Source organism: Oryx dammah, unplaced genomic scaffold, assembly GCF_014754425.2.
Source record: "Oryx dammah isolate SB20612 unplaced genomic scaffold, SCBI_Odam_1.1 HiC_scaffold_18, whole genome shotgun sequence".
Taxonomy (NCBI): Eukaryota; Metazoa; Chordata; class Mammalia; order Artiodactyla; family Bovidae; genus Oryx; species Oryx dammah.
The window spans coordinates 5,830,650-5,856,097 of record NW_024070202.1 but is presented as its reverse complement, the minus strand read 5'-3'; the positions used below and the strand labels follow the sequence as shown (position 1 = coordinate 5,856,097).

At 43.6% G+C, this 25,448-nt stretch overlaps 1 protein-coding gene across 2 annotated transcripts in view; it reads right to left on the bottom strand.

The window, feature by feature from the left end:
* The window catches only part of GRB10 (growth factor receptor bound protein 10), a 179,665-nt gene that overhangs the window by 95,562 nt on the left and 58,655 nt on the right, over positions 1 to 25,448 (bottom strand). For both annotated transcript variants that reach the window (XM_040260221.1, XM_040260222.1), the window contains one exon: positions 17,712 to 17,802. In XM_040260221.1, the coding sequence (XP_040116155.1) occupies positions 17,712 to 17,802 (91 nt within the window). The remainder of the gene's footprint in view (positions 1 to 17,711; positions 17,803 to 25,448) is intronic.

Here is a 25,448-nt window from a genome sequence, read left to right as displayed (position 1 = left end):
CCCCAGCGTCTGGGGACATCAGAACGGTTCCAGAAGGGAAACATCCAAAACAAGATGATCTTTACGGACCTACATCACCAGCTCTAGTAACTGACAGTCTTTGTTAATTTCGGTCTTCTCTACTCAGCAAACTACTCCATGAAATACTGGGGTTTCTGAAATGGCCCCACTCTACATCTTCCCTCTACACTGCCCCTAGAAAAAAGCACCCCACCAAATACAATTGTTTGCCTTCAAAACGAACAGAGACCATTCTGTCGTTTTTGAGACTGCATCCAAGTACTGCATTTCGGACTCTTTTGTTGACCATGATGGCTACTCCATTTCTTCTGAGGGATTCCTGCCCACAGTAGTAGATATAATGGTCATCTGAGTTAAAGTCACCCATTCCAGTCCATTTTAGTTCACTGATTCCTAGAATGTTGACGTTCACTCTTGCCAACTCTTGTTTGACCACTTCCAATTTGCCTTGATTCATGGACCTGACATTCCAGGTTCCTATGCAATATTGCTCTTTACAGCATCGGATCTTGCTTCTATCACCAGTCACATCCACAACTGGGTATTGTTTTTGCTTTGGCTCCATCCCTTCATTCTTTCTGGAGTTATTTCTCCACTGATCTCCAGTAGCATATTGGGCACCTAATGACCTGAGGAGTTCCTCTTTTGGTATCCTATACTTTTGCCTTTTCATACGATTCATGGGGTTCTCAAGGCAAGAATACTGAAGTGGCTTGCCATTCCCTTCTCCAGTGGACCAGGTTCTGTCAAACCATTCAATATCACAGTTATCCAAGTCTATGCCCCAACCAATAACGCTGAAGAAGCTGAAGTTGAATGGTTCTATGAAGACCTACAAGACTGTTTAGAACTAACACCCAAAAAAGATGTCCTTTTCATTATAGGGAACTGGAATGCAAAAGTAGGAAGTCAAGAAACATCTGGAGTAACAGGCAAATTTGGCCTTGGAATGTGGAATGAAGCAGGGCAAAGACTAATAGAGTTTTGCGAAGAAAATGCACTGGTCATAGTAAACACCCTCTTCCAACAACACAAGAGAAGACTCTACATATGGACATCACCAGATGGTCAACACCGAAATCAGACTGATTATATTCTATGCAGCCAAAGATGGAGAAGCTCTATACAGTCAACAAAAACAAGACAAGGAGCTGACTGTGGCTCAGATCATGAATTCCTTATTACCAAATTCAGACTTAAATTGAAGAAAGTAGGGAAAACCACTAGACCATTCAGGTATGACCTAAATCAAATCCCTTATGATTATACAGTGAAAGTGAGAAATAGACTTAAAGGCCTAGATCTGATAGACAGAGTGCCTGATGAACTACGGAATGAGGTTCGTGACATTGTACAGGAGACAGGGATCAAGACCATCCCCATGGAAAAGAAATGCAAAAAAGCAAAATGGCTGTCTGGGGAGGCCTTACAAATAGCTGTGAAAAGAAGAGAGGCAAAAAGCCAAGGAGAAAAGTAAAGATACAAGCATCTGAATGCAGAGTTCCAAAGAATAGCAAGAAGAGATAAGAAAGCCTTCTTCAATGATCAGTGCAAAGAAATAGAGGAAAACAACAGAATGGGAAAGACTAGAGATCTCTTCAAGAAAATTAGAGATACCAAGGGAACATTTCATGCAAAGATGGGCTCGATAAAGGACAGAAATCGTATGGACCTCACAGAAGTAGAAGATATTAAGAAGAGCTGGCAAGAATACATAGAACAACTGTACAAAAAAGATCTTCACAACCCAGATAATCATGATGATGTTATCACTAATCTAGAGCCAGACATCTTGGAATGTTAAGTCAAGTGGGCCTTAGAAAGCATCACTATGAACAAAGCTAGTGGAGGTTACGGAATTCCAGTGGAGCTATTTCAAATCCTGAAAGATGATGCTGTGAAAGTGCTGCACTCAATATGCCAGCAAGTTTGGAAACTCAGCAGTGGCCACACGACTGGAAAAGGTCAGTTTTCATTCCAATTCCAAAGAAAGGAAATGTAAAAGAATGCTCAAACTACCGCACAATTGCACTCATCTCACATGCTAGTAAAGTAATACTCAAAATTCTCCAAGCCAGGCTTCAGCAATACGTGAACCGTGAACTCCCTGATGTTCAAGCTGGTTTTAGAAAAGGCAGAGGAACCAGAGATCAAATTGCCAACATCTGCTGGACCATCAAAAAAGCAAGAGAGTTCCAAAAAAACATCTATTTCTGCTTCACTGACTATGCCAAAGCTTTGACTGTGTGGATCACAATAAACTGGAAAATTCTGAAGGAGATGGGAATACAAGACCACCTAACCCGCCTCTTGAGAAATCTGTATGCACCTCAGGAAGCAACAGTTAGAACTGGACATGGAACAACAGACTGGTTCCAAATAGGAAAAGGAGTACGTCAAGGCTGTATATTGTCACCCTGCTTATTTAACTTATATGCAGACTACATCATGAGAAATGCTGGACTGGAAGAAACACAAGCTGGAATCAAGATTGCCGGGAGAAATATCACTAACCTCAGATATGCAGATGACACCACCCTTGTGGCAGAAAGTGAAGAGGAGCTAAAAAGCCTCTTGATGAAAGTGAAAGAGGAGAGCGAAAAAGTTGGCTTAAAGCTCAACATTCAGAAAACGAAGATCATGGCAACCAGTCCCATCACTTCATGGGAAATAGATGGGGAAACAGTGGAAACAGTGTCAGACTTTATTTTTGGGGGCTCCAAAATCACTGCAGATGGGGATTGCAGCCATGAAATTAAAAGACGCTTACTCCTTGGAAGAAAAGTTATGAGCAACCTAGATAGCATATTCCAAAGCAGAGACATTACTTTGCCGACTAAGGTCCGTCTAGTCAAGGCTATGGTTTTTCCTGTGGTCATGTATGGATGTGAGAGTTGGACTGTGAAGAAGGCTGAGCACCGAAGAATTGATCCTTTTGAACTGTGGTGTTGGAGAAGACTCTTGAGAGTCCCTTGGACTGCAAGGAGATCCAACCAGTCCATTCTGAAGGAGATCAACCCCGGGATTTCTTTGGAAGGAATGATGCTAAAGCTGAAGCTCCAGTACTTTGGCCACCTCATGAGAAGAGTTGACTCATTGGAAAAGACTCTGATGCTGGGCGGGATTAGGAGCAGGAGGAGAAGGGGACGACCAAGGATGAGATGTCTGGATGGCATCATGGACTTGATGGACGTGAGTCTGAGTGAACTCCGAGAGATGGTGATGAACAGGGAGGCCTGGTGTGCTGTGATTCTTGGGGTCACAATGAGTTGGACACGACTGAGTGACTGAACTGAACTGAAATACAATTGTGCACACTAAAACTGCACCCTAATAACAAGACTTCTAGTCTAAAGAAAACCCAGCGAAGTAACCAAAGCAGAAAAGAGTTGTGATGGGGTGACAGGGCCACCGGGAAGCCAGAGTCCAGAAGGCATTCCTTGATTCAGGGAGACGAAGGCTGGATTTTGGAGTCTCCTCTTGAGTCAGGGAACTGACTCTGTTTTTGAGGTTCAGGACTCCAGGGATCGTGGGTGATGTTTTGGTCACATCTCGGGAGGCTTGGCTGTGTGCACACATGGTCCCATCTCCAATGAGAACGCAACCACAGTGCGTGTGCAGGAGAATTTCAAACCTCTCTGCTCCTCAGGGCATTTCCGCTCAGTTGTCATCTTCCAAGTGGAGCAGGACATGGCTGGACCACTCAGCTTCAGTGCTGAGCAAGTATTCTTGCTCAGACACAACTGTTTAAAATGAGAAAAGGCCAAACTTCCAAAACGCACAATTTTCTGAAACCTCACATCTCAAAAATATTGTCACGAAAAAGCTAAACATAGTATTCCCATCGTATTAAGAAATTCCACTCCTAAGTATGTACCCAGAGGAACTGAGAGCAGAGACTGAAACAGCTATGTGCAAGCCCATGTTCCTCACAGCACATTCAGAGCAGCCAAAAGGCCGAGGCCAACTAGGGGTAGGCGGACAGCTGAAATGGTAAACACATATAGTCTACAGACAACAAAATATGGTTCAGCGAGAACGAAATTCTCATACATGCTACAACCAAGATGAACCCTGAAAACATTATACTAAGCAAAACAAGCCAGACACAAAAGGACAAGTGAGTCCACTCACATGAAGTACCCAGAAAAGGCAAACACAGAGTCCACAGAAGTTTCCAGGAGCTGAGGGGATTCTCAATTAATGGGGACAGAGTTTCTATTCAGGATGATACAGAATTTTTCAAATAGACAGTGGTGAAAATTGCTCAACACTATGCACGTAATGAAAGACATTAAAACATATACTTAGGGTGAAGACGGTGAATGTTATGTTGTGGATAGTTTACCCTAATAAAAACATATTTTTAAAATACTGTCCAGACAGTAATTCCAGCTATTGCAAGGAAGTGCATCCCTTCTGTAGCCTGCTGCTGGGAAACGTCTGAAGCATGTTTAGCAACCCTCACATAAAAGTAAGCTGCTTATGTTAGGAATGAGCTAACAGAAACCAGGGCGTAAATCCTCTTTACCAGAGGGAAGGAACAGGTCAAGGAAAGTCACAGCAAATCTTTTACTCTAAACATCAAGTCCCTTGCAAAGGACCAGATCAAACATAGCACAGACACCTGAGGCCCAGGGTCAGAGCATCTGGATGCTTAAGGATTAAGGAAGCGCCAGAGAGCAGCGCTCTATCTCTGTCAAGTGCTGTCCTACGCCCCAGGGCGTCTTGTTAGGAAGAGCGTCCAGAGCGGAGGAGGAGGGAAGGCTAAGGGACGCAGGAGGGGGTTCCCCACAGGGCAGGCTGCAGAACCACCCCATCTGGGGGGCCCACTTCTGTGCTGCACTGCATGATGGCTACAAACCCAAGCCCTGCCCCTACACACACACACACACACACACACAGCACATGGACACAGACGTACAGAGCTGCTGGGGCGCTAGACGAATGCTGAGCATGTGGCACTTGGATGCACTTGAGACAGAGAGAAAGAAAGAAAGCGTTAGTCTCTCAGTCACGTCCTACTCTCTGAGACCCCATGGACTGTAGCCTGCCAGGCTCCTCTGTCCATGGGATTCTCCAGGCAAGAACAATGTGGTGGGTTGCCATTTACTTCTCCAGGGGATCTTCCCAACCCAGGGATTGAGCCCAGGTCTCCTACATTGCAGGCAGATTCTTTACCTTCTAAGCCACCAGGGAAGCCCTGCTCTACTCCACATCACAGACCTGGAGAACAGGTTCCCTCCAGCCCTGCCAAGCCAGCCTCCAGGCTTCCATGTGAAATGAGAGTCCAGCATCAGATACACAGCATGATGGCCTTTTCTGCAAACTGCTCTTGCTTTTTGCCAGGTTTTCCATTTGACTGTTTCTCTCACACATAGGACTTTTCTTTCTTTCTTTCTCTTTTTTACATTAACCATGTGGTCCACTGAAGAAGCAAATGGCAAACTACTCCAGTATTTTTGCTGTGAGAACTTTGTGAAAAGTATGAAAGGCCAAATGATAAGACACTGAAAGTTGAGCCCCCCAGGTTGGAAGGTGTCCGATATGCTACTAGGGAAACGTGGAGGGCAATTACTAATAGCTCCAGAAAGAATGAATAAGTGGGCCAAAGCAGAAATGATGCTCAGTTGTGGATGTGCCTGGTGGTGAAAGTAAAGTCCAATGCTGTGAAGAACAGTATTGCATAGGAACCTGGAATGTTAGGCCCATGAATCAAGGTAAATTGGACGTGGTCAAGCAGGAGATGGCAAAGAATGAACATTGACATGAACTAATATGGAAAGGAATGGGCGAATTTAATTCATATGACCATCATACCTACTTCTGTGGGCAAGAATCACTTAGAAGAAATGGAGCATCCCTCATAGTCGACAAAAGAGCCTAAATGCAGTACTTGGGTGCAATCTCAAAAACAACAGAATGAGCTCAGTTCATTTCCAAAGCAAACCATCCAACCACAACAACAAAGAAGCCGAAGTTGAACGATTCTGTGAAGATCTATAAGACCTTCTAGAGCTAACACCAAAAAAAGATATCCTTTTCATCATAGGACACCTTAGTTCTCAGAAAACTAAGATCATGGCATCCAGTCCCATCACTTTACGGGAAATAGATGGAAACAGTGGCTGACTTTATTTTGGGAGGGGGCTCCAAAATCACTGTAGATGGTGACTGCAGCCATGAAATTAAAAGATGTTTACTCCTTGGAAGGAAACTTTTGACCAACCTAGACAGCATATTAAAAAGCAGAGACATTACTTTGCCAACAAAGGTTCATCTAGTCAAGGCTATCGTTTTTCCAGTAGTCATATATGGATGTGAGAGTCAGACTATAAAGAAAGCTGAGCGCTGAAGAATCGATGCTTTTGAACTGTGGTGTTGGAGAAGACTCTTGAGTGTCCCTTGGACTGCAGGGAGATCCAACCAGTCCATCCTAAAGGAGATCAGTCCTGGGTGTTCATTGGAAGGACTGGTGTTGAAGCTGAAGATCCAATACTTTGGCCACCTGATGTGAAGAACTGACTCACTTGAAAGGACCCTGATGCTGGGAAAGATTGAAGGCGAGAGGAGAACTGGACGACAGAGGATGAGATGGTTGGATGGCATCAGTGACTCAATGGACATGGGTTTGGGTGAACTTCAGGAGTTGGTGATGGACAGGGAGGCCTGGCGTGCTGCAGTCTATGGGGTCGCAAACAGTCAGACATGAATGAGAGGCTGAACTGACTGAACTTCATCACAGGGGATTGGAATGCAAAAGCAGGAAGTCAAGAGATACCTAGGGAACAGGCAAGTTTGGCCTTGGAGTGCAAAATGAAGCAGAGCAAAGGTTAACAGTTTTGCCAAGAGAACACACTGGTCATAGCAAACATCCTCTTCCAACAACACAAGAGAAGACTCTACACATGAACATTACCAGATGGTCAATCCTGAAATCAGACTGATTATATTCTTTGCAGCCAAAGGAGAAGCTCCATACAGTCAGCAAAAACAAGATCGAGAGCTGACTGTGGCTCAGATCAGCTTCTCATTACAAAATTCAGGCTTAAATTGACCCAAGTAGGGAAAACCACTAGGCCATTCAGGTATGACTTAAATCAAATCCCTTATGTTTATACAGGAGAGGTGACAAATAGATTTAAGGGATTAAATCTGGTAGACAGAGTACCTGAAGAACTATGGCAGAGGTTTGTAACACTGTCTAGAAGGCGGTGACCAAAACCATTCCAAAGAACAAGAAATGCAAGAAGGCAAGTGGTTGTCTGAGAAGGTTTTATAAATGGCTGAGAGAAGAAGAGAAAAGGCAAGGGAGAAATGGAAAAACATAGCTAACGGCCTGCAGAGTTCCAAAGAACAGCAAGGAGAGATAAGAAAGCCTTCTTCAGTGAACAATGCACAGAAATAAGAGGAAAGCAATACAGTGGGAAAGACTAGAAATCTCTCCAAGAAAATTGGAGACATCAAGGGAAGATTTCATGCCCGGATGGGCATGGTAAAGGACAGACATGGTATGGACCTAACAGAAGCAGAAGAGATTAAGAAGACCTGGAAAGAATATACAGAAGAACTGTACAAACAAAGTATTAATAACTCAGATAACCAAGACAGTGTAATCACTTACCTAGAGCCAGACATCCTGGAGTGTGAAGTGGGCCTTAAGAAGCATTGCTGTGATGAAGCTAGTGGAAGTGATGGAATTCCAGCTGAGCTATTTCAAATCTTAAAAGATGATGCTGTTAAAGAGCTGCACTCAGTATGCCAGCAAATTTGGAAAACTCAGCAGTGGCCACAGGACTGAAAAAGGTCAGTTTTCATTCAAATCCCAAAGAAGAGCAATGCTAGAGAATGTTTCGACTAATGTACAATTGTACTCATTTCACACCCAAGCAAGGTTATGCTCAAAATCCTTCAAACTAGTCTTCAATAGTAAGTGAACTGAGAACTTCCAGATGTACAAGCTGGATTTAGAAAAGGCAGAGAAACCAGAGATCAAACTGCCAACAATCACTGGATCATGGAGAAAGCAAGAGAGTTCCAGGAAAACATCTACTTCTTCTTCACTGACTGTGGAAAATTCTGAAAGAGATGGGAATACCAGAGTGCTTTACCTGCCTCCTGAGAAGCCTGTATGCAGGTCAAGAAGCAACATAGAACCAGACATGGAACAACTAACTGTTCAACATAGGGAAATGAGTACGACAAGTCTATATATTGTCACCCTGCTTATTTAATTTTTATGCAGCATACTTCACGCACTATGCAGGGCTGGATGAATCACAGACTGGAATCAAGTTTGCCAGGAGAAATATCAACAACCTCAGATATGAAGATGCTACCACTTTAATGGTAGAAAGCGAAGAGGGATTAAAGAGCCTCTTGGTGAGGGTAAAAGAGGAAAGTGAAAAAGCTAGCTTGAAACTAAACATTAAAAAACTAAGATCGTGGCCTCTTCGTCCCATCCCCTCCTGGCAAACAGAAGGGGAAAAGGTGGAAGCAGTGACAGATTTTATTTTCTTGGGCTCCAAAATCACTGTGGATGGTGACTGCAGCCATGAAATTAAAAGACGCTTGCTCTTTGATAGAAAGCTATGACGAATCTAGACAGCATATTAACAAGCAGAGACATTACTTTGCTGACAAAGGTCTGTATACTCAAACCTATGACTTTTCCAGTAGTCGTGTACAGAAGTGAGGGTTGGACCATAAAGAAGACTGAGCCCAAGACTTGATGCTTTCAAACTGTGGTGCTGAAAAGACTCTTAAAAGAGTCCCTTGGACATCAAGGAGATCAAATCAGTGAATCCTAAAGGAAATCAACCCTGAATATTCACTGGAAGGACTGATGCTGAAGCTCCAATACTTTGGCCACCTGATGCAAAGAGTCTACTCATTGGAAAAGACCTTGATTTTGGGAAAGACTGAGAGCAGGAGGAGAAGAGGGCAGCAGAGGCTGAGATGGCTGGATGGCATCACTGACTCAATGCACATGAGTTTGAGCAAACCCCAGGAGACAGTGAAGGACAGGGAAGCCTGGCGCGCTGCAGTCCATGAGGTCACAAAGAGCTGAACACAACTTGGTGACTAAACAACAACAGTCTTATTTAGAAACTTCCTTCTCAGCCTGAAGGTATAAAGATGCTCACTTCTCATTAGTTCTTCCTATTAGAAAAGATGTACAAGTATTGTTTTTACTTTTAAAGAGTCACTGACCTAAAACTGATGATTGTGGATCATGGATGGAAGGGACCCAGGCGGTCCCCCAACTCCTGTCCTCGCTCAACTCTGGCGGAGTCTCAGGCCCCCTATCCTCAGGATCTGCCACAATTCCTCTGTGGGGTGTTGCTTCTGTAACTGTGTGGGTCTCTTCAGGGGAGGTCTATCTGTTCACTCTGGACATGACAACATGCTTTGCTAAGGGCAACGCCTCACAAGCAGCCTTGCTCCCTGATGGTGTGAATCACCCTTTGCTGTCTGCATGTGCTTTGCTCATCTTCTAATTTATCTCTGCTGTTATTGGCTTTCACTCGTCCATATTAGAGGAAAGAACCATCTGTCAAGCAACACCAAAACGATTCGAAACTTGGTTTCAACTGCACTAAATTTAAACTTGAGAAGATGTAACACTCTCATGATTTGTCTTATGATTTGTGAATATATGATTAGTCTCCACTTATACAGGTCTTTTTTATGCCCTTTAACGATGTCAAGCAATCTAGCTGAATTTATTTCTAGACACCTTACATTTTCATAATTATGTAAAGTGGGATTTCTATTTGCACTGTTGTTGGTTTAGTCAGTCAGTCGTGTCTGACTCTTGTGACCTCATGGACCGTAGCCCACCAGGCTCCTCTCTCCATGGGATTTTACCAGGTGAGAATATTGGAGTGGGTTGCCATTTCCTTCTCCAGGGGATCTTCCCCACCCAGGGATCAAATCCGGGTCTCCTACTGAGCCACCAGGGAAGCTGCTGCACAAGGTAGTATTAAATTTTTTTCTGTTTATCTCACTTATCTACCAGCTTGAAGAGCTCTTTTGGTTTAAATGGGTGTTCTACACGGACAATAGTGTCCTTTGCAGAAAGGCGCTGATTCCCTTTCTTCCTCTTGGTGTTTGTATTTCTCGTTTTGCGTTTGTTTATGGCACTGGTGAAGACCTCTTCTGACAGCAGTCCTTCCTATAAGTTCTGATTTTCAGGGACATACTCTAATATTTCTCCATCATGGATGCTGCTTCTATACATCTTCAGCAGACTTTAAACAGCTTGTGGAGGTTTCTGAATTTCCTGAGTGGTCCACTAGTTAAGACTGCTCTTCCAGTGCAGGGGACCCAGGTTTGATCCCTGGTCAGGGAAGTAAATTCTACATGCTACAACTGAAAGATCCCACATGCCTCAATTAAGACCCAGGAAAGCCAAATAAATCAGTCCAGTTCAGTTGCTCAGTCACATCCGACTCTTTGTGACACCATGGGCCCAACACACCAGGCTTCCCTGTCCATCACCAACTCTCGGAGCTTGCTCAAACTCATGTCCATCGAGTCAGAGATGCCATCCAACCATCTCATCCTCTGTCGTCCCCTTCTCCTCCTGCCTTCAACCTTTCCCAGCATCGGGGTCTTTTCCAGTGAGTCAGTTCTTTGTATCAGGTGGCCAAAGTACTGGAGTTTCAGCTTTGGCATCAGTCCTTCCAATGCTAGTCAGGACTGATTTCCTTTAGGTATGACTGGTTTCCCAGGCCAAATAAATTTGTCCCAGGTCAAATAAATATATAAATGGATATTTTTAAAGAAACAGGTCACAGGTTTCTTTCAGTACAGACAGCCCCTGACTTAATGTACTTCCCCTTAGTGGTTTTCAACTTCACCGTGGTGAGGAAGTGATGGGTGTTCAGTGAAACCTGCACTGCGAGTTCTGAGCTTTGACCTTTCCCAGGCTAGTGACAGGCTGTCTAGCCCTGTCTTGTGATGCACAGCAGTGAGCCTCAGCACCCAGGCAGCCCCTACAGTTACAAGGGGAAACCATCAATACGCTTACAACCGCCCGGACTGAGACAACTGTTCTGCCACTCACTTCTAAGCATTGAATAAATTAGGTGAGATAGTTAATACTTCATTATGAAATTGGTTTGTGTTAGACTTTGTCCAACTGTAATGTAACTCTTCTGAAAACCTTTAAGGTGGATGAGGCTAAGGTGAGTTAGGTATATTAAAGGCATTTCTGACAATGATGTTGTCAACTTGCAATCAGTTTACAGGGATATGTAAGTTGAGGAAGATCTGTCCTGGTTTATATATAACAATAGTACATGCGTGGTTGTTACGGTCCGTTTCTCCTTATATGAGTGGTGAACTTTGTTAATCTTTTTGTTTCCAGTAAGATGATCGTTTTCTTTTCCTTTAATCTTTTTGAATGTTAAATGTGTTCAGTCTAATGATGGAAAGCATTCTTAATTATGATGATAAACCCCACCTGGTCATAACATTTGTTTCTGTTTTATTTAAGATAAACTGCTAAACTCAATTCATCAATGGTATGCAGACTTTCTGGTTGTTTGTTAATATGCGAAATAGGTCTGTACTTGAATTTCTTGGACTGTCTCTCGCAAAATTACAGAACATTAGAAAATGGGCAGAAAAGCAGGTGCCCTCTCTCTTCAGCCACTGGCATAAATAGAGACAGGATATTTTCTTTGAAGGCTTCGTGACACTCATCTGCAGAACTCCCTGAGCTTTTCTGAAGGGGTGTCAGTTCTAACAGACTCCCTCTGTCAGGGTTCTTTCTTTAATAAAATGTTGTATTTCTCCAAAAGTCAACTATGTTTCTTCTTTTTCAACTCTCTTCACTATTTCCTCAGGATTCTCCACCTAAAATGTTTGAGTGCTTTCTACTCATAGAGCTATATTTTCCATCAGGTCAATAATGTTTAATTCACAAGGCACAAAAGAAAAATGCTTGGTTTTCAAAGGTAATCTCTAAGCTATTTCTTCTTTCATATGTAACCAGTTTTGTTGTCTTTTTAAAGACTTTTCTCTAGAGCAGTTTCAGGTTTACAGCAAAATTGAGAGGGAGATACAGGGATTTCCCATTTATCTCTGACCCCCATACATGCATAGCCAGCCTTCCATGATCCCCATCTCTCACCAGAATGGTACCTTCTTTACCAAGGATAAACCAACACTGATACATCATAATCATACAAAGTCTAGTGTGGACCTTAGGGATCACTCCTGGTGAATTTTGGTGCACTCTATGGTTCTGTATAAATGTGTCCATTGTGATATGCTGTGCTTAGTCACTCAGGCATGTCTGAGTCTTTGCAACTCCATGGACTGCAGCCTACCAGGCTCCTCTGTCCATGGACTTCTCCAGGCAAAAACACTGGAATGGGTTGCCATGGCCTCTTCCAAGGCATCTTCCCAAGACAGTGACCAAACCCAGGTCTCCCGCGTTGCAGGCAGATTCTTTACTGTCTGAGCCCCAGGGAAGCCCAAGAATACTGGGGTGGGTAGCCTATCTCTTCTCCAGGAATCTTCCTGCCCCAGGAATCGAACCAGGGTCTCTTGCACTGCATACAGATTCTTTATCAGCTGAGCTACCAGGGAAGTGATGATGTTCAGCGTTATATCACAAAGACTATTTTCACTGCCCTAAAAATCCTCTCTGTTCTGCCTATTCATCTTTCCCCACAGCTGCCTTTGGCTATCACTGATTTTTTTTTTTTAAACCATCTCCATAGTTTTACCTTTTCCAGAGTGTCATATAGTTGGATTTGCACTGCATGTAGCCTTTTTCAGACTGGTTCTCTTACTTGGTAATATGCAGTTAAGATTTTCTGCGTCTTTTCATGGCTTCATAGCTCATTTATCTTCAGCCCTGAATAATACTGCATTGTCTGGGTGTCCCATGTTTTATTTTTCCATTCACCCAAGGACATCTTGGTTGCTTCCAAGTTTTGGCAATTATGAATAAAGCTGCTATAAATATCTGTGTGCAAATTTTCATGTGGATAAAAATTTTCAACTCCTTTGAGCAAATACCAGGGAACATGACCGGCTGTCTTATATGGTAGGAAGATGGTTCGTTTGTAAGAAACTTTCAAACCATCCTCCAAAGTGGCTGCACCATTCTGCATCCCCACCAGCAAAGATAAGAGCTCCTGTTGCTCTATATTCTCTCCAGCATTTGGTGTTGCAATTTTGTTTGTTTATCTTTGCAATATATTAATTATCCATTTCCGGCATAATTTCACATTTACTGGCATAAAGTCATTCATGGTTCTCTTATTTTACTTTTTAAATCTCTGACCTGCTCTTCATATGATTCTCCTGTATGTCCTTCTTCCCCCTGAGCATTTGTGATATTGTTAGATTTTAGGAAACACTGGCTTTGGTTCTGTTCCTGTCTACTGATATTTTCTACATCATTTCAGTAATTTCTGATCTTAATTTTTGTAGTGACTTTCTTCTACATTCCTTAGAGTTATTCACCTTTCATTCTTCTAATTTCAAGTTTTCCTGCTTTCAAAGATCAGAAATTTAGTTTTAAACACCATTTTGGCAGCACTATATAACTTTTCAATCTATAATAGATGTCCTTTCCATTCAGTTCTAAGCAACTGGTATTTTCAGTGATTTGCCCTTTATCCACATGTGGTAAAGTTATGTGTACACAAATATGCTTACACATTTTGTTTTGAAGTTTTTCTCTTGACTTCAGATTTAATCGTGCTGGGTCAAAGACCATGGCATGCATGAAATGGACTGCTTAAAATTTAGTTCAACTTCCCATATATGGTCAAATTTTTACAGTTATACAGATTTTAGAGAAGAATCAGTCTGTCTCTTTGGTGCAGAGTTCTGCGTATTTCTGCTAATTCAAACCTGTCAATACTGTTAGAGGTATTCTTGGAATTACATCTCATATTTCATACCCTGTTTGATATCCTTTTTAGTTCAAATCTTGTTTTTATTCCTTTTTTGCTTGATGTTGCTTGTTTTTTAAATAAAATATAGATTCCCTTATTTTTTTTCCTGCTAGGTCAGAAACTAGATTATACACATATTCTTGTGTGTGTGTGAAGTTGCTCAGTCGTGTCTGATTCTTTGCGTCCCCGTGGACTGTAGCCTGCCAGGCTCCTCTGTCCATGGGATTCTCCAGGCAAGAATACTGGAGTGGGCTGCCATGCCCTCCTCCAGGGGATCTTCCCGACTCAAGAATCAAACCCGGGTCTCCTGCATTGCAGGCAGATGCTTTATCCTCTGAGCCACCAGGGAAGCCTACACATATTCTTAATTACAGTCAATACTTTAGTTGCATCTAATATTGAGAAACCTAGACAACGTATTAAAAAGCAGGGACATCACTCTGTCAACCAAGGTCCGTACAGTTAAAGCTATGGTTTTTCCAGTAGTCATGTACGGATGTTCGAGTTGGACCATAAAGAAGGCTGAGCACTGAAGAATTGATGCTTTCAAACTGTGGTGCTAGAGAAGACTCATCAGAGTCCCTTGGACAGCAAGGAGGTCAAGCCAGTCAATCCTAAAGGAGATCAACCCTGAACATTCATTGGAGGGACCAATGCTGAAGCTGAAGCTCCAATACTTTGGCCACCTGATGTGAAGAGCCGATTCATTGGAAAAGACCCTGATGCTGGGAGGGATTGGGGGCAGGAGGAGAAGGGGACGATAGAGGATGAGATGGCTGGATGGCATCCTGAACTCAATGGACATGAGTTTCAGGAGATAGTGAAGGACAGAGGAGCCTGGTCTTGCTGCACTCCATGGAGTCAGAAAGACTTAGCGACTGAACAACAGCAACAATATTTTGAAACACATAACTCTTTTTTTTCTCATGTAGACTCAATTACTTTACATTCCTCTTATCTAACTAAAGTCTTCTTATGATTTGACCACACATTTAAACACACAATCCCACTGGCTAAATACCGAAAGCTTTAGTTTCACCTTATTCGAACAACCCACATGGAGTCCAACTCAAGACACAGAACCCCTGTCTCAGTGTGTTATTGTTCCCATGCTTCGGGCCTTCCTCCCCACTCATATTTCTTCTGCTGGAAGTACAACTTTTATTCACTCTTTTAGTGAGGATTACCAGTAGCAAACTGCCTCAGTCTTCATCTGGAAGCTTTGTTTTGCTTTCACGAGATGGTGGTATGAAATTTTAGATGAACAGATCTTTTTCACTCAACAGCTTGACAAACTCCAGTATCATTCTCTGGCTGCTACAGGGCTCACGTCACTCATCCATCCATCGGCCATTCCTGGGCTGGGAAATCTGTTGTTTCCCTTCACAATTTCTCTTTGTCTTCCATTTTTTAGAATAATGCAAAATGCTCTTGGATGTGGCTGCATCTCCATTTTTCCTCTTAGCCTTCTGAGTGCAGCTGGGATTCTGGCCTGTTCTCCACCAGCATCTCTTCAAATCCCACCCCCACTCCTTCCACTCTCCCATCCCCACGGGTGTCAGTGACTGTGTGTGTCCACTGCTGGAGGGGGGTGACTCCAGCTCACCCATTCTCTTTAGACCAGACCCAGCTCTTTGGAAATGGCAATGGCTATCCATCTCATTTCCCAAACTTCTCAGGGCTCCCTTTCACACCCCCATCTTCTTGCTTCATTGCTTCCCATCATATTTCATAGTTTCTTGCCCTCCTTGGTGGATGTTATTCTTGCATTCATCTCCAGGGCATTACAGACACACTTACCTGCATGAGTAAAGTGGCAATCTCACCATCCCAGGAGCTGCAGTGCCTACTAGCAGACAGCTGCGCATGCTGGGAATGCTGGTTTGCGGGGGCATCTAGGCTGCACTGGGCTTGTGTGTTCCCTGCCCATCCTCTCATGTGCTTAGGGCTTGGGGTGCTCAGGGGCGCTCCTTAGGGGAGTCTGGGGTGCCGTGGGTCTCTGCCCAGGACCATTTCCCAGGGTCTTTCAGGAGCAGGTTGGGGGTACCCTACCCTAGCTCCCGCGAGCTGTACGAGTTTGGTCCCTACTTTTCCCTGGGGCCTGAGCTGCCCGCCGTCAGTGGCGCCTTTGGAGCTTGCAGCCCGCCGGACATGGTGTCAGCATCACTCACTGCTCTGCAGATGGCTCCATCCTGTGGGAGCCAGGCGGAGTCCCTTTGGCTTTGCTGTTTTGTGGGCTGCGTCTGCAGACTAACTGAGGATGGGAGGGGAAGATGGTCCGTGTCACGATGGTCCTGGCCTCTCTGGGAGGCTGAGTTCACTGTGGAGTCACGTCTGCTCACTTCTCCATGCCTGGCTGCAGTTACCAAGTCAGGGCAGATCCCAGCTCACTCACTCACCGTTAGCAGTGAAATGGAATCTTCCTTAAGTTTCAAAGCCAACATGATCAAATTGGTACTCCTACCCTTGCATAACCTAGTGCAAACGTCTTCTGAAAGGGGACCCTACAATTATGCTTGACACAGGAATCCTGACTGCTTTTACAAAATCTTCTAATACTTGAGAAAACATCCTTTTGACTTCCTGGTCACCTCCCAGACTTTACTATTGCTAAATTTCCTTCTCTTTCTCCTTAGGTAATTAAGAAAACCTAAGTATTCTAACCTCTACCAGCTCTAAACCCTACAATTTCTGTTACTTAAACTCTCCAACAGGGACGTCCCTGGTGGTCCAGTGGTTAAGGATCTCCCCGGCAATGCAGGGGACACACTGCATCCAGGTTCAATTGCTGGTCCTGGGAGAGACCACTTGCCGTGGGGCAACTGAGCTTGTGCGCCTCAGCTACTGGATCCCACGGCCCAGGGCCCATGAGCCACAACTAGCGACGCCTGCATGCCTCGAGCCCGTGAGCTGCAACAAGAGCAGCCACCCTGACAAGAAGGCCCCACACTGGGACTAGAGAGGAGTCCCCGCTCACCGCAACCCGAGAAAGTGCACGTGCAGCAACGCAGATCCAGCGCAGCCACAAAACAAAGTGCTCTAATCATCTAAAGCACCCACTGTGTGCTTTCCCTGTCCCATCTCACAATCAGACCAATTCTCTTCCTAAACCCTGGACTACATCAAAGCTTGGGCTTATGAGACCTAATTTACTAAGTCCTTGTATCTCTTTAAGACATTCCCTCCTCCCCCATGGTGAGTCCATCAGAAATTCACCCGAAGGAAGAGAAGGCATCTCTACCTGGCTAGGTAAACAGCCGCCAAGTACATACAAGCAAGACTATCAGAGTGGCCAAAAAATTCACTCGGGGGAAAAAATTCATTCGGTCTTAACTAAAGGACACGTTTTTCATTTTCACTGAGAACCACAGTGAACAATGAATTCAATAACTGAATGAACTTTTTGGCCATCACAATAGTGTCACTGCCAATAAAAATGCCAAAAACTAAGAAGATCTCCCCATGGAGGAGCGCTGAAAATGTCTTTAAAGTTATGCTTAAGTTGAATCCTGGGAAACTCACATGAAATACATTTTGAAGTTTCAATCACTGGAGTTGGCTTATTGAAAGAAAACTATGAAGATATAACCAAGTTCCTCTCTTTTACAGAATGTGTTTTCCTTAAAGGGGTAATGTGGAGCTGAGGCCAGCATCTTCTTACGTCAGTGCCAGGAATGGGTTCTTAAGACTGCGATGCTGAGCACTGCTGCACAATATAACGGGAATCACAGCCTGAGTCAGGGGAGCGCTCGGCTCCATCCTTACCTTGGTGACCTGCCAGCCGGTCGGGCGGCGCTGGGAAGCCGGGTCCTGCCAGCTCCCCAGGACGCTGAGGAGGTGTCTGCTCCACCTTATCCTGCAGAGATGGGTATAGAAAGGCTCTGGTCAGAAGCAGCACTTCACACCTGCCACACCCACCACCCTCGCTTCACACTTGTCACACTCACCACCCCCAGCACTGCTTTTCTTCCCCCAGTTCTTCCTTCCTTCCAATTTTTACTTTTTTTCACTTTAAATGACAGTTGTTTAAAACACTGTAAAAGGAAAATTAACCACGAAAACGGACAGCCTGCCTGGCAAGGGAGCTGGAAGAAAAGTTACTCTTGTTTTCTGGCTTAAATTGCTTTCCCTGAATAGCAATTCAAAAAGAATTGCCATGAATACAGAGAATTAGCATTCCATGGAGCACAACATTTTCTGTAACAATTACCGGTGATCATGCCCTGGGCGGTCTGTCACCTGGGATGCAAACACCCAGTGACCATTTCATAATCAGACCCTCCACAAAGCATCAGCAGCTCAGAGGCATTAAAAAATTTTTTTTCTAATACTATAGATTTATTCAGACTAAAACTTTTTCTTACACCAGCTTTAATAAGTTATATTTTTATAGGAGTTTGCCTATTTTCATCTAAAATCTCAAATTTATTGTCATAACATCCTCTGATTTTATGATCTGAAGAGACGTCACTATAATTTTGCTGTTATTGGTTGTTGGTGGGATTTTTCTTGATTCATTTCATTGATGAGTGAGATAAATATTTTATTGATATTTTCAGAGGATAACTTTCTGCATTTTTGATCTTCTCTACTGTCTTTGGTTTGTATTCAGTATTTTTTCTCTATTTAAAAAAAATTTTTTTTACCAGAGTCTAGTTGAGTCACAGTGCTGTGTTATTTTGGGTGCACAGCAAAGTGATGCAGTTACACAGATCTTCATTCTTTTTCAGATTCTTTTCCCTTATAGGTTATTACAGAATACTGAGTAGGGTTCCTTGAGCCACACAGAAGATGCTGGTTGGTTGTTTATTTTATACATAATGGTGTAAATATTCAGTGGCACTTTTTAGACCTCAGTTAAGGATAAAAAATTTCAGTAAAAGTTAAAACAGCAACTTAAAACCAAGCGCACAACTCCAGAAAAACCTCTTCGTGGGATTATAATCAATCCAATGAAAGTCATAATAAGATGTGGAAAATGGGCCTGTAAACTCTTTACATGCCAAGAGGAAAATATTAGCAGTGATTAACCTGGGGTGAAGAGATAGCAAATTTCTCTGGCAGATTAAAGAAACTTTGGGAATTATTATAATGCACGTTTTATCTCTGTAATTAGGTTTTAGAACTGTGTCAGAAAGTATAAGATCTTCATGGAAAAAATCTATTAATAAAAATTAACATGAACACAAGTAGTACCTTCCGCAACCTCACCCTTCCTGGGACTGCAGAGCTCTGCAGGTGGAAGGTCCCCCCGCCAGCATCCTGCGGCGCTTCCTCTGCCCGCTGGCCACAGAAGGCACAGCCACCCAGCACCACCCCATGACTAGAGGCAGCCCTGGGACTGGAGCCCAGGCAGACAGGCTTCAGAGCACACATGCCTTCCCTCCCACGCTGCTCAAGAAACTCCAAAAAAGCACATCATTCTGACAGATGCTTCAGGGCCTGAATGCCCCCTAGTCAGTGCCTTCTGCACCCAGAGCCTTGTCTGCCTGAGTGAGAGGGGATGGTGGTGACTCCACTCTCTGTCCACAGAGTGGGTCTGGTCCACACTCTGCCGGGGGCCACCGTGGGGAGCACTGCTCGGAGAGTCCAGGAGGGATGGGAGATGCTTGCTCCCTGCGAAGGCACAGCGGCCTTCACACCTCCCTCCAGAAAACCTGGGAAGACCAGACAAAGACCTGAAAAAGGGAGACTTTCACTTGCTTCTCTCTCTCTGTTCTCTCCCTTCAAAAGGAATGGCTAGCTCTCTTTTGGTTTTTAAAATCACAGATGTAATGCTTGCCTGTTAGGAAACTCTAGATGCTAAGGGACTTCCCAGGTGGTGCCAGCGGCAAAGAACCCGCCTGCCAGTGCAGGAGATGCGAGAGACACAGGTTCAATCCCTGGGTCGGGAAGATCCCCTGGAGGAGGAAATGGCAGCCCACTCCAGTGTTCTTGCCTGGAGAATCCCACAGACAGAGGAGCCTGGCAGGCTACAGTCCATGGGGTCACATTCAGACATGACTGAGTGACTGAGTACACACGGATGCTAAAGAAAAGGATAAAGATAAAAATTAACTCTTTCTAACACCACACACAAAAATAAACTCAAAATGGATTAAAGATCTAAACGTAAGACCAGAAACTATAAAACTCTTAGAGCAGAACATACGCAAAACACTCTCCGACATAAATCACAGCAGGATCCTCTATGACCCACCTCCCAGAATATTGGAAATAAAAGCAAAAATAAATAAATGGGACCTAATTAAAATTAAAAGCTTCTGCACAACAAAGGAAACTATAAGCAAGGTGAAAAGACAGCCTTCAGAATGGGAGAAAATAATAGCAAATGAAGCAACTGACAAACAACTAATCTCAAAAATATACAAGCAACTCCTGCAGCTCAATTCCAGAAAAATAAATGACCCAATCAAAAAATGGGCCAAAGAACTAAACAGACATTTCTCCAAAGAAGACATATAGATGGCTAACAAACACATGAAAAGATGCTCAACATCACTCATTATCAGAGAAATGCAAATCAAGACCACAATGAGGTACCATCTCACGCCAGTTAGAATGGCTGCGATCCAAAAGTTTACAAGCCATAAATGCTGGAGAGGGTGTAGAGAAAAGGGAACCCTCTTACACTGTTGGTGGGAACACAAACTAGTACAGCCACTATGGAGAACAGTGTGGAGATTCCTTAAAAAACTGGAAAGAGAACTGCCTTATGACGCAGCAATACCACTGCTGGGCATACACACCGAGGAAACCAGAATTGAAAGAGACACATGTACCCCAGTGTTCATCGCAGCACTGTTTATAACAGCCAGGACGTGGAAGCAACCTAGATGTCCATCAGCAGATGAATGGATAAGAAAGCTGTGGTACATATACACAATGGAGTATTACTCAGCCATTAAAAAGAATACATTAGAGGTGTATTGAGGTGGATGAAACTGGAGCCTATTATACAGAGTGAAGTAAGCCAGAAAGAAAAATACCAATACATTATACTAACACATATATATGGAATTTAGAAAGATGGTAACGATAACCCTGTATGTGAGACAGCAAAAGAGACACAGATGTATAGAACAGTCTTTTGGACTCTGTGGGAGAGGGAGAGGGTGGGATGATTTGGGGGAATGGCATGGAAACATGTATAATATCATATAAGAAACGAATCACCAGTCCAGGTTTGATACAGGATGCTTGGGGCTGGTGCACTGGGATGACCCAGAGGGATGGTACAGGGAGGGAGGTGGGAGGGGGGTTCAGGATGGGGAACGCATGTACACCCGTGGCGAATTCATGTTGATGTGTGGCAGAACAAATACAATATTGTAAAGTAATTAGCCTCCAATTAAAATAAATAAATATAAGTTAAAAAAAATTAAAATGAACCTCTTTCTTTCACCCATGTATGGTATCCAATCAGGTTTTGGGTCTGTTCTTTCAGAGGAAAAAAAAATGCATACACAGAGTATGTGCGGATGCAATGTTTGAATTATTTAGGGACAGCATCTATGTTATCCTCGAATCACATGGGGGTTACAAATGATCCTGACAAAGAACGTAATCACCATCATGACACCCACTGCTGTATTTTAACGCATCTTTTCAAAAATTTCCATGGCAACAAACGTTCCCCAACAGCCCTTTCAAAATTCTAGCATACCACATTAAGTAGCCGTGTAACACGATTTCTTTCATTAATTCCCTACTGGCGAAAGTGCAATTTGTTAAGAAACTTAAGTTGTTGATTAGGAAAGAAGGGAGAAATTGGTTTGGAGGACATGGTGTCTGGGAGCCAAAGGGATGCTGGTAAGACCCTCCCCGAGGTGCTGAGGATAGAGCTAGACTGTCAAGGCTAGAGACCCGAGTGGTCCCTGCCCGCCCCCCAGAATCAGCAGTCTCCCCATCTAAGGGTCACCCACCCACTTCTATGACTCCACAGCCCAGTGTTCTCCATTCAATCGGCCTTTACCATCTGAGAGAAATATTTTTCCTTTTTCCCCATTTAAAACTACCCATATAAGTATCTGAAAATACAAAGCAGAAATTTAAATTAGCCTAAATTCTATGGACATGAGTATGAACAAACTCCGGGAGATAGTGAAGGACAGGGGAGCCTGGCGTACTGCGGTCCTTGGGGTCAAAAAGAGTCAGACACAAGTGAGTATCTGAACAGCAACCCGTGACGGTGGGTAAGGGAGCATTCTGAATTTTGCACCTTCACTACGCACAGCTGCACACTGCATATCATAGGGTGTAACCAATTTTCTGTTCTGAAAAAATGTAAATTTTCCCCAGTCTAAATCACAAAAGGTTCTTTTAAAAAAAAAAAAAAATTGGTAAGTATCATTTTTCCAGATTCTAAACTACTCTTGGAAACACTTTCAGTCATTTGCAAATTTCGGGTAATAGAAATACAATCAAATAAACACCTTTGTGCATAGAACTTGCCCACATTTCTGATCATTCTTCTTAGAATCCCCAGAGTAGAAGGAGTAGGTCAAAAGTTATGTGCTTTTTGTTTTGAGTCTGGATACACTGTCAAGCTCTCGTTCCCAGGTTACCCTCCACTGGAAACAGAACGGCCCTGTTCCCAGTTCCCAGGTACTGGCAGGTGGAAGGTTAACAATTTTGCAACTCTTTCTGGCCAATCCGAGAGGCAGGCAGTGGTTTTCACAAGAAGGTCTAAAATAGTGAAGTTGAACATCAGCCCTTGGTCTTTCTCCTGGATTATCCTTTGACAGGCCAGCTGGGGCAGTGCAGGTTTTTCCAGCCCAGCCCTCCATGAAGAAGCCTCACCCCATCACCCAGCTGGGGCTTAGGGCCAGTGTCCCGACTTGCTGGGTCAGGTGGCAAATCGATACGATGGGCTACACGACCCCTGCAGGACGCCTGGGAGGTCCCGGCTCACCGGAAACATCAGTCTGCTTCTTAATGCTTCCAGGATAAGCTCTTTAAAATAATAAGCAACAAAGCTTGATCCCATTTGTAGCAAGTAATTTTCCCACCTTGTTTGAAATTTACTCATATTTTTGATTCTCTGAGTTTAACTCAATGCAGCCAAGTTTCCTGAACTTTTCTTTTAGGCTTATTATTTTCAGCTTGAGAACTGCTTTCACTCATTATAAAGAAAAATAAATAACATCCTTTATGTGTTGTCCTGGTTTCTTCTCCAACCAGAAGCATTCCCTTTCATTTCTCTGCCTTTTATATGGCAGGGCACGAAAAGATGAGGCCATAAACTGACCAGTCCATGCAGGCCCATTTATCACCCAATCTTTACTCTCATCACACGTTACAACCTATGCAGACAAGGGTCCAGCATCCTCTCAGAGACACAGACCTGCCTCTTCCTGGCTGAGCACCCAGGTTTCCACACTCACAGCTGCCTGGCATGTTCATTATCAGCATGTTTCCCCTTTTGCTGCTTTGACATGAACTCCTCAGCTGTTTTCTTCTAAGTAAGTAGTATCACAAATAAAAAAACTAAAAGCAGAACTACCATATGACCTAGCAATCCCACTCCTGGGCACAGACCCAGAGAAAACCATAATTCCAAAAGACACACGCATCCCAATATTCACTGCAGCTCTATTTACAACAGCCAAGACACAGAAGCAACCTAGATGTCCATCGGCAGATGACTGGATAAAGAAGACGTGATGCAGATATACAATGGAATATTACTCAGCCATAAAAAGCAATGGAATTTTGCCCTTTACAGAGATGTAGATGGATCTAGAGGCTGTCAGACAAAGTGAAGTAAGTCAGAAAGAGAAAAGCAAATACTGTATAACATACATATGTGGAAATCTAGAAAAATGGTACAAATGAACCTATCTGCAAAGCTGAAATAGAGACACAGACACGGACACTAAAAATATGGCCATCAAGAGAGGAAAGGTGGGGGCAGTGGGATGAACTGGGGACTGGGATTGGCAAATACACACTTCTGTGTATAAAACAGATAACTGATGAGAATACTCTATAGCACAGAGAACTCTGTTCAGTGCTTGTGGTGAGCCAGATGGAAAGGAAACCCGAGAAAAGAGTGGGGATACGTGTTAATGTAGCTGGTTCATTTTGTTGTACAGCAGGAACACAACGCTGTAAAGCAACTATGCCCCAATAAAAATTTTCTAAAATAATAAATAAATTAAAATGAAGATTTAAAAAAAAGTGTCACAGGAAAGAACAAATTTGACCCCATATTAGACCTATTTCTTTTACTTTTGTATTCTATTGCTTTTGCCTCCAGTTAAGAACGTTTCTTATAATCTGAAATACACAGGATAGCTTATTCTAAGGCTCAGATGTAAGGGAATAACACTCTTCCATTAATATAGAGACAAAAAATTGCAGGAGAATAACATTTGTCTTGCTGGAGGTTTACAGGAACATCGTGACCTGACCTATGTGGACAGCTCCAAGAACAAAGTAGTCTGACACCAAAACCTCTGCAACAGCCAGCCACCCCTCTCCCTCATCTGGCCTTTAAAAACGCTTTGCTGAAACCCTTTGAGGAGTTCGGGGTTTTGAGAGGCGTGGGGTTTTGAGAGGCGTGGGGTTTTGAGAGGCGTGAGCCACTCATCTTGCACAGTCCTGCAATAAATCTTTCACTGCTCCCAAAATTCTGATGTTTCAATATTGTTAGGCCTCCCTGTGCATCTGGCAGACAAACTTGCATTTGGTAACAAAAGTTTACTTAATCTATTAAAACTTCTTGTCCAGAATATTTCCTTACATTTAAATAATGGTTCAGTTCAGTTCAGTCACTCAGTCGTGTCCGACTCTTTGCGACCCCATGAATCAGAGCACACCAGGCCTCCCTGTCCATCACCAACTCCCAGAGTTCACTCAGACTCACATCCATTGAGTCAGTGATGCCATCCAGCCATCTCATCCTCTATCGTCCCCTTCTCCTCCTGTCCCCTATCCCTCCCAGCATCACAGTCTTTTCCAATGAGTCAACTCTTCGCATGAGGTGGCCAAAGTACTGGAGTTTCAGCTTCAGCATCATTCCGTCCAAAGAAATCCCAGGGCTGATCTCCTTCAGAATAAACTGGTTGGATCTCCTTGCAGTCCAAGGGATTCTCAAGAGTCTTCTCCAACACCACGGTTCAAAAGCATCGATTCTTTGGCGCTCAGCCTTCTTCACAGTCCAACTCTCACATCCATACATGGCTACTGGAAAAACCATAGCCTTGACTAGACCGACCTTAGTCGGCAAAGTAACGTCTCTGCTTTGGAATATACTATCTAGGTTGGTCATAACTTTTGTTCCAAGGAGTAAGTGTCTTTTAATTTCATGGCTGCAACCACCATCTGCAGTGATTTTGGAGCCCCCAAAAATAAAGTCTGACACTGTTTCCACTGTTTCCCCATCTATTTCCCATGAAGTGATGGTTACCCATTACTAATACGAAGGTTGGGGGTGGGCCATCTGATTAACCTCAGACCACACAAGCATAGAGCATAGACCAGGAAGTTGAGCCCCAC